At 44.1% G+C, this 14,383-nt stretch overlaps 1 protein-coding gene across 1 annotated transcript in view; it reads right to left on the bottom strand.

Annotated features, from left to right (window-relative positions):
• TMEM131 (transmembrane protein 131) overlaps positions 1-14,383 on the bottom strand; it is a 1,081,228-nt gene that overhangs the window by 876,322 nt on the left and 190,523 nt on the right. Inside the window, exon 3 of the mRNA XM_078658243.1 lies at positions 993-1,033. Within this exon, the coding sequence (XP_078514369.1) occupies positions 993-1,033 (41 nt within the window). The remainder of the gene's footprint in view (positions 1-992; positions 1,034-14,383) is intronic.

Below are 14,383 nucleotides of genomic sequence, written 5' to 3'. Positions count from 1 at the left end.
GTCCGTATCAATTACAATTGAATGCAGAATATCAGTGTACCATTCTAAAGATATACCTAGACCAAGCAATTCAGTAGCTCGTGCAGTTGACACTGGATAAAAGTCAAAAAGTGTTAAAAAAAAATGGCACTGGGTAAGTTGACAATTATGCTTAAGCAAAAAAGCATTTTGACAAAGTCAAAAAGGTCAAGGAATATCATGGTTCAATAGTTGTTTCTGAGCATGCATGCTTAAAATATGGCATTGAAGACCAAGCATTACAATACTTGGTCTTTCATTCAACTTATGTAAGAGCATTAGCAAGCAGTGCTGCTAGAGTGTACAAAGTTTTAGTAACATAATACATTTTTCCCAGTCCAAGCAACATATTACAATGGAAATGGGCAGTGTTTGTATTTTCAAATAATGTTAGTTGAAGACAGAATGGTAATGAAGATGGAGTTTAGACTCCAGCATGCATCCACAAATAGCACTTCAGTGAAAAATTTGACAGGGGCAATTTCAAGAGATATTAAAATAAGAATTCACAAATAAATGGCTTAGTAAACTCATTGTTTTCACTGGCCCCAGGAGCGATAACACCAGAATATTCCCTTTGCTTTAGATAAGCGTGGATGAGGAACTAGGGCGGGAAAATTGTTGAAATACATTTTTCCAAAATATGATTTTCATCCTTCTTCATGATTTGACAGGCAATTGGCATCGTTAGCATATTCGACCTCCACCAGCCTTGCTGAGATTACAAGCAGGGGAAATTAGAAAGACTAAACCAAACTGAAATACGATTAAAAAATAAACTCAATGGAGAAAGCATCAATAGTATTTAGTATTTCGTAACAGATGTATATATTACGCAGTCATTTTTCATTTAACAGTAGATTATTATTTTCCCTACTTTTCACCCACAACAATTTTCTTTACCCCTTCGAAGAAAAAGCATGCATGAACAGAGGTTAAAAACTGGTGAAACTGTGATGAAAAAACATGCTTACCTTTTTTGCTGATATGAATTGAGGCCAATTGTTGTCTCAGTCTGTCAGAGAAAGAGAATAATTAACAATTTGAAGCAGATTATGAACAAAAAGTAAACACCAAAAAGTAATTTTACTGCTCTTTAGAAAAGAAATCATAGCTTACACAGTCACCCTAAGTTTTCCTGGCTAAGACAACAGACAACATTAATCAGAGCAAGGAACATAAACCCAACCATGGTGGTACTGTATTACGGGTCGTATGGAATATACATAAACCTTTGAGGCTGAAAAGGCTCAATATTTATCGGTTTGAGGCATTTTATATGGCGCAAACATGGGTCTTGGTATCAGAGTACTGTGCAAATAGCAAACATCAAATAAGTTAAATATACAAAGGCAAAAACCAATCCGCAAGAAACAGTATAGGTACAATGTAAGAAACGGCTTAGTAGATTAAGGATCCAGAGGTGCACACAGGAAAATAGTCAAGCTGGGTGACTTCAGATCTACTGTTGAAGCTATCTATTCAGAAACAGCTATTTTACTTCTTTTTTTGAAGGAGGTAGTCAAGGGGTTTGAGGAGGTAGGGCATTCTATATTCTTGGGGCAACACTGGAATAGGAGTGGTTGTAAGTTTTCTTTTTGTTGAACTTCAGTGGCTTCAACAATAAAGAGTTAGCGCTTCTTAGCAAACGACTCCCACCCAACAGTTTGAGTTTTTTTGCGAGGAAGACACGAGTGTTTTGATGAGGTGCCGTGTGGGCCATGCAGGCTATCATCAACTGAGTCTTTGCTTCAAATGGGAACCGTTTTAGATGTCGGATATCAGGTGTAATATGGTTGAGTTGTCTGAGATCGTGATGAGCCTCACAGCTGAGTTCAGTTGTTATGTTAAGTTAGGTAAATTTAATATTGCGCTCAAATCACCCGAGGGCATCTCGGCGCTGCCAGCAGTATCAGGCAAGCCTCCACATCAAAAGAAAATTTAGAAAAGCGAGGCTTTTAGCAGTTTCCTAAATTGGCAATAGTTCGTGCAGGTGCAAATATGAACAGGGAGGCTGTTCCAATAAGAAGGAGGCAGGCTGGAAAAGGCTCTCCCTCCACACCTCACCAAACGGATGAGAGGTATGCATTACAGGGCTTTATCCTTGAAATCAAAAACTTCTGGTGGGTATATGCAATTTAATTTTCTGCTGGAGATATATGGCCCTAAAAGGCAAAAGGCCCTGGCTATGTGAGACAGCAGATCTTGAAAATACTCCTTTTTCTTACTGGCAACCAGTGCAGGGACTTCAACAGAGAGGGCAATGGGGAACCAGGCGGGAGGTTGAGGACAAGCCTGGCTGCAGTATTTTGAACTACCTGAAGTTTAGCCACAAGTGTCTCATTTGCTGCAGACAGTAAAGTGTTCCCGTAATCCAATCAGCTAACTACCAGAGCTTGGACTAATGTTCTTCTGGCTCAGATCGGAAGGTAGGGAATATTCTACGTAGAAGATACATATTGTGGTAGTACAAACCAGTGGTAGTCAGAATATGTTTTTTCATAGAGAGGGGTTGGTCAATTTTTATGCCAAGGTTCTTCATAGATTGTTTGAGAATCGGGACTGATCCAAGTTGAAGGAACACCACTCATTTAACCAGAGTGTGGTAGCTTTGCCTAACAACAAGATCTCCGTCTTTTCTACATTAAATTGTAGATAGTTGTCCATCATCCAAGTCGAGATGGCTAGAAGTCCCTTAGCAAAGCGAGCTTTGTATATGGCCAGATCAGAATCAAAAGGGAAGGTCATCTGTGTATCGTCCGCATAGGATATTATTAAAAAAACAAAAGGCTCAATGATCTTAGCTAGGGGTGCATATAAATGTTAAACAATGTCGGGCTCAGGCATAAGCCCTGTGGTACACCCTTGTCCACTCACATCTTACAGGAGGTGTAAGGGCCAAGAGGAATCTTTTGAAATCTGTTGTCCAAAAAACAGTGGCGCCATCTAAGAGCGGTCCCCTGAACGCCTATCTCGCACAGCCTCTTCAACAGCCCGGAGTGAGATACTGTAGCAAAGACTGCAGAAAGATCCAACAGCACTAGCAGAGAAGGCATTCCTTCATCCAATGAGAGTCTGAAAGAGTTGGAGCCCGCCAGGAGGGCCGTTTCTGTGCTATGGTCGGGTCTAAATCCAGACTGCAAAGGGTCCAGGATTTTATTCTCTTCAAGACAGGCTATAAATTGTAATATTGATTAGTTCTTCTAGCATTTTGCCCAGAAGGGGTAGCAAGGATATGGGTCGGTAAATAGATACGGTGTTTGGGTCAGCTTTTCTTTAGGATAGGTAGGACATGTGAGGCCAAGAACGTGGTGGTCCCCAAGTTCAGGCTCTGCGTGGGGTGGAAGAAGCTTCACAGTGGGAGCCTCGAAACTCTGATACTCCCTTCTCCTGCATATTAAGGGCCAGATGTATGACCCGTTTTTGCATGCGCAAACGGGTTTGGGACCGGTTTGCGCTTGTAAAAACATAAAGGGCCATGAACAAACCCTATTTAGCGAGTCGCAATTTATTTGTGACTCACTAAATAGGATATGCGACTCGCAATTAGGAAGGGGCGTTCCAAAGGTTCCCCTTCCTAGCTGCAATTGCGGTCTCAAAACACTCGCAATTTACTGCCCGCTTTAAGAGGGTGGTAATGCACTCGCAAATGGAATGGGGTTCCCAGGGGACCCCCTCCCCTTTGCAAAAGCAGGGGGAAATGTTTTTTAGGGGCAGGCAGTGGTCCCAGGGACCACTACCTGCCCTTAAAAAATGAAACAAAAACATTTTTTTTTTTTAAATGCATCCCATTTTCCTTTAAGGAAAACGGGCTGCATAAAAAAAATGCTTTATTTAAAAGCAGTCCCAGACATGAATCTCTGCTGAGCCCGGCAGGCCACCATACCTTTGAGGGCCAGCCATTCTCAATCAGGTCGCAAATTACGAGTGCCTCATGAATATTGAGGAGGCATGCAATTTGCGACCCCGCTGAGAATCGCAAACAGTGTCTCTGACACGGTTGTACATGTCATTTTGCGACTTGCAAATTGCGACTCGCAATTGACAGCAATTTGCGACTCGCAAAGTAACATGCTCGTACATCTGGCCCTAAATGTCTGCCTGATCTACTGACATTTAAGAATGCTTTCAAAACCCGTTTTGTAATACCTAGTGGGCAATCTATCCTTATCTTTGCAGCGTCTAGATACCTCTGGGTGATTGTTGCTCTTTACAGCATGTAGGAGAATCTAAGAAATAATGGGGAAAAAATAAGACACACATGCATGTAATAAGGAAAAAGTCATAATGGAGATTCACTTTCTACTTCAATCCATCTCCCAGATCAGGAAATGTTCAGGCTGCAGTATTCTAGATTATTATTAATAAACAAGAGGGAGAAGGGTAACCAACCAAAGGTCCCAACTAACAATAAATATAACCAAAGAAGAACAAATTAGCTACCTATTTTAACTGTCATTGTAGAGACAAGTTCCTCATAATCAATAAGGCTGATGTGCCTTTGGAACCCACAGAGTGTTTTAAAAGATCACCCTCACTCACCAACTTAGTTGGTGACATGCTTCATCATTGGGTTTCCACCCTGGTTGCCGAATGCTTCCAGCGTGTGCTACAATACCCTATTACAGCGGAGCTGGTTTTTATTGGGGATCCATGACTGTGTGTGAGAGACGGTAGAGTGGTGTTAAAATTGGTTTAGGATCTCAGAATATTTTAATCACAATGGAGGTCCTGGTCAATGTTAAAAATCGTGGTGGAAATGCAAGGTATGTAAAATTGAACCCACTTACCCTAGTGTGGTTGAAATGTTTCAGCCACCTGCTTTAATGCCTCTCAGGGTCAACGTGGCTTTTGTCAGGACCAGAAAAAATGAAGTACGCATGGGCGCTATGGCATGCAAGTTTTTTTGTTTGTACTTGCAAACTGGATCACTATTGCAGATAATCACAGTTTGCGATTTATCCTGTAAATGTAGATTATGAGAAACAACTTACGTAGTCAAATAGGTAATTTCTGTGATGGAGCCAGATTATACATTATCTTTTTCCTGGTTCCCATCAATGACTATTTTCGTTGTTATACTATTTCATGGTAATACTATGTTCATACAGTCATACTCCTACATACTTCTGGATAGACTACGTTTAACAAGCACAAACAGTAATTGTCATTACAGTTTTTCTTGAATACTAGAACTGTAAATACACAGATGATTTTTTTGGCTATCTTGGTGCCATGCGGAAACATATTACAGTTGACTGTGGTGTGCACCTTCGTATGCGTGAAAGCCAAACAAATGTTTTCATGCTGTGTTAGTGAATTTTCATGCCATGCTTTTAGCTTGTCCCATATGATTGTTATAGGGGCAGTTTTCTTTGAGAAAAATCTGTGAAAGACATTTTAGCTGACTGCTCTGCACACCCCTATCTATATGTGTGGTAGTCAGATTTTTGTTTCCATTCAATGTTTCTGAGTGAATTTCAATGCCATGTTTTAATCTTGTCCAATATATAAAGTTAAGGGTAGAAAGTGCTTTCAATGCAAGGCAGCTCCAACAGGTTGATGTGGAGTCTGGATTCCACTGCAGACCAGAGGTCTCTGATCTCCACCTCTCCACGAGGGCTGCCCTAGCCCAGGAGTGGCGTATCTTTCACTAGTCAGATGTTCTTTTTAAAAAAAATCTTTTTATTGATGACCAAGAACAGGGTATATCTGTGATATTGCAGTACATTAGAAATGGAGGGACGACACTCAGACAATCACTAAATTTAACATTTACAACAATCTGTATTGTTATGTTGACTTTTTATCCCCTATGGAGTGATGAGCTATTAGTTCCTTGCTATGGGATAGGAGTCGAGGGCTGGCAGCATACAGATGTCTACCCTGAATGAATTCCATTTACCCCATAACTGCACCCACATCCTCGGGCAACCACGACTTTCATATATTGTCTTTTCTGATACCATGCCACTACTGTTAGATCTGGTTGGGGAAGGGAGAGGGCTCTGCCACTAACCCAATTGTGGTTCATTAGCCACCACTGCAGATCTTATGCAGTGCTCTCAGAGATCCGGACCATGGCGGGGAGATTCCCCAGATACTGCGCCCACTAGAACTTCAAGTCCCACTGCAGAGCCAGCATATGCCAGCAGGCATGTGTCACAAGCAGTATGCAGGAGGACATGAGGCCCAGCAGCCTCAGCCAGACTCACTGTAACCCAGGATAAAGGCTGAAACATCGGTATTATAGAGTAATTACCCTGGATTCGCTGTTCAGGCATTTAAGCCCAAAACTGCACTGTGTCCAAAACAGCTCTGAAGAAAGGGAGCATCTGAAAAGGGGTCAGGTGTGACTTCAGCATGTTGATAGTGAAACCCAGTGAGTGCAGGAGGCCTGCTGTAGTCTAGAGGTGGGAGACGAAGGCTTGGAGCGAGTCCACCTTCAACAGCCAGTCATTGAGATAAGCGAAGACTGGCACCTCTGATCTCCGCAGATAAGTTGCAACCACCGTCATTGCCATCAGTGATCTCCAATGGTGTAGGTAATGGCATGTCCTGCCGCCCACTGTTTGCCCATGATGGTCAAGGGGCAAACTAAAGAAGCTTGGAGGCTGAGCCTACCAGATAGGTGGGGGACAGGACTGGGCTGACTACTGGCTGCCTGACTCACAGGGTCTTTGAGTGCCACAACCTCAGCCATGCATGGGCTGGGATGCTTGTGGGCCTGGATGCTGGGTGGGTAGAGACACGGCTGGAAGCCCCTTCCATCGCAAAGAAAGAAGCAAAGGGCAGACTAGAATTGACTGGAAGGGCCATGGAAAGGCCAAGGACCTGACTGTAGCCCTGCTGTCCTTGAAGCGCTCCAGCACCGATTCCTCCTTGCCTCTGAGGAGATGGGAGCCATCAACTGGCATGTCCAAAAGCAAAGCTTGGACATCCCCAGAATATTCAGTTGTCCTCAGACAGGCATGGCGCTGTAAGGCCACAGATGAAGAAACAGCTCTGCTTAGCACAACACTTGTGTCCAGCCTACAACGATTGTGAACTTAGCTGCTTCTCTACCATCAGCCAGAGCTTTGGAGAGTATGGGTTGGGCCTCCACTGGGACCATAGGCAGCACCTGTGCAACAGAATCCCTAAGAGAATGGGAGTAATGGGCCAAAAGGCATGCAGTATTCACAGACCGCAAAGTCAGGGTGGCGGAAAAAAATAATTTCTTGCCCAAGGTGCCCAGCCTCCTGAATTCCCTAGCCGATGGGGTGGTGGGGAATGCGCAAGGATTTACTCGGGAAGTGGAGGCTTAGCCCACCAAGCTCTACAGCCTGGGGTGTTTGATGCAGATAGAGAAGTCCACTGGGGTTGGGGCGATGGCAGCAGGCACAGGCGCTGCTTTGCAGGGCTTAGATCAGGTCCGGCCCCAAGAAAGACATCCATGAGGGCTTCATTAAGGGGGAGAAGCTGTTCTGAAGGGGTGCCTCCCAGCTGAAGCACCTCCATCAACACGTTAGTCAAGATGTTAGTCACAGAAGGCAACTAAAGGTCCGGGACTTTGGACACCCTCCTCACCACCATAGCAAATATGACTTGCTCCTCCATAGCCACGGTAGGAGGAGAGCCCAAGCCAGTATCTGGGGAGGTGTCCAGTCCACTGGCATCCACCAATTCCTCACACTTGTCCATATCGTGATCTAGGAGTTGATGCTCTTGAGGGTCCGGTGGCCCCTCCGAATCTTCCCCAAGTCCTAACCCATAGGAATAGGGCTCAGGGTATGGCCTGGATGGAATGGGTCCAGTCGGCACCAGAGTCGGACGATGCCCCTCTGGCTTTGTGTCGGAGTCAGGGATAAGAATGGGGACGGCGTCACCTGCGCTGTCGACAGTGGAACTGGCGTCGAGGAAGGTCAAGAGGGTACCACTGGTCTGGATCTATCTGTGGAGTTAAGGGGTTTAATGAGTGCCACAGGCAACCAGTAGAGGCTCCTCCCAAACTCATGGGCCCCCTATGTGCTCCAGCGGGGACAGGCAGCACAAATAGGGGACAGGCAGCACAAATATGAAGTGCATGGCCTCAAAGAATTCTCAGAACTGGGCGCAGGGAGGAGCAGAGACGGCACAGGCTCAACCGCGGAGCCAGGCCTCGAGTGACAGCACTCCCTAATTTCGTCAGATGACTTCGACAGATGAGGTGAAGTCGAAGACGTCTGACTTCTTTCTCTTCTTCTTGTGGAACTTTAGCGAGTCGGACGACTTTGACAAAGGGCTATGGCTCTGCAACCAATCCCGGGACCTTCCTCTCGACCACAATTGAGACTATTGCGGCATCAAGAAGCTTGAGGTATAGCTCCCTCAAGGCCTTGGGGAACATGGCGAGACAACTGATGCATGTTTTGGCGTCATGGTGGCACTAAAGGTACAAGAGACAGACTAGGTGCGGGTCCATCACCAAAATTTGCTGGTGACAGACTCCACAGGACTTGAATCCAGCCTTCCTCTGACATATCTACCACACTAGGAGACAATTCTCAAAAAACTTGACTGTGGATAAATCTCTCCGGACCTGCGCTGACTGGCACGGAAAGAAAAAAATGAACATCAGCGCACTAAGGAGGCGCCTATACATGTATCGCATTCAACTTCGAGTGCAGATGGCTCCATGCTGAGCAAAACAGCGCCACATACCGTCATGTAGGAGGACTGCTCACCAAAAAATTCTGATTCTCTCTGACCCTTCGGAAGAATTCTAAGCTAAGGAACCTGCATCTAGAAGTCTCTATCAGACTGATAAACTGAATGGAGGAAAAGGTAGGATGGCCAGAAAAGGGGAGACATATAAGATGTGGGTGTTAGCCTTCTTTGATTGTTGTATCAGAAGCAGGTTCAGGTTGTCAACAAATCAGCACTAGTTCAAATTCCGGAGTGAGGAGCTGGTCCTTGATAAACAGTCAATTGGGGTGCACAAATTTAAGCCACTTTTTGAATGTATTCCTTTTGCTTGTGTATCTGTATCAAGAGAAATAATTGGACTTGTAAGAGAGGTGGCAACAGGGTTTGAAAACGCTGCTGTAACTACCGGAAAAGGGAAGGAACAGGACTCGGACGTGAACATGCGTAGCGGTATACGCCTTGTGAGGTTTTCTCTTGAATGCCAGCTGGTTAATGTAGGAAATTGAGCTATTTGTTGAAGGGCTGAGATCCCACTTCAAAGAATAATCACAGTGCTAGTCAGAGTGAACCACAAATGTCAATAAATAAGTTTGTGCTTAACTCTCTGGTAGCTTAACTTAAAAGCAATGAGTACTTTCTTTTTGTGACACTCAAGAAGTAATAAAGTGAATACCTAACATAAGTACAATTCCAAACCAATATTTTAATAGATAAAGTGACACAAACTACAAAAATCCAATTGGTAGAACCGGAGTTATGAGATTTAAAAGTTTAAAGTAAAAATAGCGCAAACAGATGCGTAGGACCAACTCGGGTTATCTAGTCGCACCTGAAAATGGCAAAGTCACAAGTTCATGCTATCTGCGGTGGAGAGTGGGCCAGGTACAGGGCCAGGTACAGGGCCAGGTACGGCACACTAGGAGTTGTAAATTCTGTCTTTCGTGTGGGACTCGCGCGGTGCTGCAATGAAAGGCATTGTGTCGAGTATGGTAAGGGGCCGATAAGGAGCTGCATGGTGCTGGAGTGCAAGGCTTTGCATCGGATATGGTGATGTCGCCAATCAGGGGCTGCACAGTGTAATGATGAGAGCCCCTGGGTCGCTCTGCACCACTGGTCGACAGATCCGGTGAAAACTTGCGTTCAGCAGGGAGAAGTACACTGACTCCAGCCAAGGGTCCAGGACCTAGAGGACAACACTTGGAGGTCAGGACTCACTTACACAGAGGCCAGCAGTGAGGAACAGATCTGGTCCAGTTGGGTATGGTCAGCTGAAAAGCAGGAAATACATCTGAAGCTTGTTGCATCTCTGTAGGGGTCTTATAACTGACCAATTGAGTCACTTCTGGGGTCAAGGCAAGCAAGTCAAATCTTCCTTTTTCAGACAGATGAACAACCCTTCTGAATCTTCTCAGGTCCAGGAGTGAATTAATTTTAGTTTCCGAGGGTGCCACTTGTATAGCCAATGCCAGCCTGTTAGTGGGGAACAGTCTACCCCCAAAAATAGATCTGGTAAGTTATCCTCTCTTTTATGGGGTTGGATACAGCCTGGCAGGTGAAACAAAAGACAGGTGCAGAACCGGTGTGTCAGTTTTCTTTGTGTGTGCCGGGGCAGATCCCTCTGAACTGTTATCAGGGCAGGGCACAGCTCCTACCCAGCCATACTGTCAGGAAGACCTGCTCCCACCTACAAACTTGGGCACAAAACACATTTCCTGGTGGGGGGGTCATTAGCAGCCCAAGAGCACCTGGTAGGTCCTAGAAACTCGAGGCGGGAAAACGATAGCTTTCTAAAAGTGGCATTTTCAAAATATTAATTTAAAATCAGACTCAACTATTAAAGAGGATTTTAAATTACAAGTAAAACAAGTGGAAGAAGTATTTCACTAACTGTTACCAACCAGAATTTAGCACTTATTAAATGTAATAAGATAAATCAGTGTTAGTCTATGGGAGGATAGCCTTGCCACAGTGAAAAGAACTATGGAGATATTTTCCCTGCCAGAACATGAAAAAGATTAAATATACGATTCCTACTTTTTAAATGCCCTGCCCTATGAGCCTTTAGGGCCTACCTTAGAAGCAACTTCGAAGAAAATAAGCTTTAAGTTTGGCAAAAGAGTTATTTTGCAAAGTCGAAATGGCACATTAAAACTGCAATGCAGGCCACAATGGCAGACCTACGACATGCTTTAGGGAGCTACTTTAGTGAGTTGCACAATGAGTGCTGCAGCCCACTAGCAGCATTTAATTTATAGGCCCTAGGTACCATATATTAGGGACTTAAAAGTAAATTCAATGTGCCAAAGGAATGTATTCCAATTTTACTAGGTCTAATATGAAAGAACATATGCCCTTTACAACTGATTGACAGGGGTAAAGTGCACAAAGTCCTAATTGGTTCAGCTACATAAGGCACACATCTGGGGGAATACAATAAAAAAGATTATGATTTCTAACAGTTGGACATTTACTTAATCACAGGTAACATACTAAGTGATGCGAGTAGGCACCCACTAGGTAAACAAGCATTAGCATAGCCAATAGGTCTCGCCTTTGGAACATTATAAGTGTTTAGCCATGCAACAGTTGATGTTGCACCAAGGATATTGTGCTGCATAATTAAATACTTATAAGGTCCCAAAGGCGAGACCTATTGGCTATGTCAATGCTTGTTTCATTTAGCAGTGAAAATACTATACTAGCCGAACAAAAAGTAAAGTTGTTTTTAAATCAAGTGAAACCTTCCCTTAGGATCGCCTCATACAACAGTAACCAAGAAAAAAGTGCATTAGTCGTATTGGTTTGGTGCATTCAATCCCTTAACATATGACCCTGTAACACACTAGCAACGGACAGAGCTGCTGTTGATCAGACGGGCACACATCCCAGATTCAGCATGCACGAAGCATTCGCAATATTTTTCAGTCTAGACGTCTTACACAATTGGCGCCCTGAGCAGCATTTCCTTTTTATGTCCCAGCACAATCAATGTTAAATTATTGCTCACGTCACTCAAGAGTGCAACCTCTAATGCTTAACATGCAACAATTAAATAACGTGGCAAAAACAGCAGCCTATTCGGTGGCGCGGACCCCTGGGCAAGTAAGTAAATGCACCCCCTCAATATGGCTACAGTTATATTAAATACATAAATTATCAGAGGTCCGTGGGCCCCGGTGCCATTGCACCTGCTGCACCAATGGAATAAACGCCCCGGGCAAAAAAACACAAACAAGGAATCAATGACTACCGATTAAGCGGAATCACTGCAAAAAAATAAATTAGAAATACTTTCCTCAGATCATTTACTATGAATGCATAGAAGCGCTGCCATTATAGCATTATTAATAGAAAATTCTTGCTACACGTTTGGTTTTGAAGTGTCGAATTCTAACATGGAGAATGAGGATGGTATATTTTAGGAGGGCAGAAGATGCGCATTGTATGAGATTGCGCTACCATGCATCACAGCCCACAAACCCCGGACACATTAGGGGCAGCGGAATGTACAACATGCAGAAAGCATGTGCATCACCACGTCGTTCCAGAAATGCAGAAACCCGATGATTTGGTTAAAGCCTGGCCATAATGTTATCAACTACTGCAGAAAAAAAGAGTACCGAAATGGAAACATGTGGAAAGAGAGCTGTTTTCTTGTTTGAGAACAAGGCAGTAAGAGAATGACAGTATTTTAAAAGTCAATTGCTTCACTTAACGCTAGAGTTTGTTATTAAACCAAATTAAAGGGAGTGGACAAAAATAACAGGTCCCTAGTCAGGAAAGCTGGGTCTATGAAGCAAAGGTGACCCAAACAAGATGGATTTGCCAAGGGATTTAAAGACAGTGAAGAAACGGAACGCAAGGCCTTCTCCGACAGAAAATGAACGAACAGGCCCAGCGAAGCAAAGGAGAATGCGGTCATCTGCAAACAGAATTGGGGTGTAACAGGATAATGCCTGTAGATGCTGAGGGCAAGTCTGGTGTTTCCCTTGCTGGATCGAGTAGCAAGGCGCGATAATTGCTAACAGATGGTGCCGCTGCTCGGTCCCGCAAGGGAAAAGCCAAATGTGCACGAGTGCTCATAGAGAGCAGTGCAAAACATGCACAAGTTTTAACAAAAATGCTGAGCGATGCCAAGAGGTCTCTCTAAGCAGCACTTGCGCGCTGCCTGGGCAAGACCTAAAAACCTTGGGGGTTGTAAGAAGCTTAAGCAAGGGGAAAAACTAGCAGACAATGGCAGAATTTTATGTCAGGATTGGAGGAAAAGATTATGGTTTCCATCTCTGCTTTAGTCTCGAACAACTGCAAAAACAATTGAAGGACAGAATGAAGAACAATGTCATACATTCACCCCAGTACAGAGATCTGGGCCTAAAACCATCTTTTTTTTCACTCCACACCACCCCAGTTCAGACATGGCCATATGCAAATCAGCCTTGACCCTGTGCCTCATGGGAACAGTCCAGCCCGAACTGCAAAGCCATGTCTTTCCTGGACCGGAATCAAGCATCCCATGACCGGTTTCTGGCTATCAGCCGTCCCACTCGGGGTGACAAATGCAAAAACAACTGTTCCCATGAGGCACAGGGTCAAGGCTGATTTGCATATGGCCATGTCTGAACTGGGGTGGTGTGGAGTGCAAAAAAACGATGGATTTAGACCCAGTTCTCTGTACTGGGGTGAATGTATGACATTGTTCTGCATTCTGTCCATCAACTGTTGTTTTTGCATTAGTCTCGAACAACAGCATCAATCTAAAGTCAGAACTACTACAAACTATATTTCCAATGAAAACGTGAGAATCACAGCTTTTCATATTGCTGCATATCAAAGGTCCATTCCACTCTTTCTTTACTGCTCCCGCAGTAGATAAGTAGCCCTCCCCATTGGGGAACTCATTTTCTTGCAAAGGTTTATCATTGAATGATTTTATTACATATCTGCGATTCGTTCTAACCTGACTGCATTGATTTTGCTCAATCGCGCCTCTGCGCACTCATACGCATTTCCTTTTCCGGAAGGTGGTCAGGGATAGCTGTGGATGCCAGAGAGGTACACTGTATGGTCCTTTGAATATACATGGGGGAGGTAGTAGGGAGGGGGAGGTCAGTCACATGTCCGCACTGTTGCTCCATTCTTATTGGGCATTCTTGTAATATGGCAACATTTCCAGGAGTCGACTATGCGGATTTCGAATGAGACGGGTCATGCAGGAGGACTTCCGAATCTGCAATTTGCATAGGGCTTCTGATTTTTAAGCTATTTTGGACACAGCTTTGGCCCAGTGAGACCTTAACCTCCTCCACCTGTATTTCAAAGGTACGTGACTAGCCTACACTGTTAATTTAAATACATTAACTTAACACATAATTGTACTAGGAACAGCCAGTGGGCATTACTTGGCAATCAGGCAGTAAAAGTCAGTATTATTACTAGGGAAGACGACTAGAGACGAGTGAGAAATATGCAAAGATCCACTCAAGAATCATATGAGGAGGAGATGAAGTAAGCAATTCTATTGGGATGATAATCTCTCAAACATAGTTGTTGCCATAGTTAAAAAGGCGGTGACCAGTTTTGGTCTGTCCTGTAGATGATGAAAGTGGACCATCTGGCAGAATAAAGAAAAGCAGACATCAGAATGAGCAAAAACTGTCTAATATAGCCACTATCAAATTGATGCCAACTGCCTGTTGCC

The sequence above is a fragment of the Lissotriton helveticus genome, chromosome 8, assembly GCF_964261635.1.
Source record: "Lissotriton helveticus chromosome 8, aLisHel1.1, whole genome shotgun sequence".
NCBI classification, from domain to species: Eukaryota; Metazoa; Chordata; class Amphibia; order Caudata; family Salamandridae; genus Lissotriton; species Lissotriton helveticus.
Note: the sequence above shows the minus strand (reverse complement) of the source record. Positions and strands in the feature narration are given on the sequence as shown.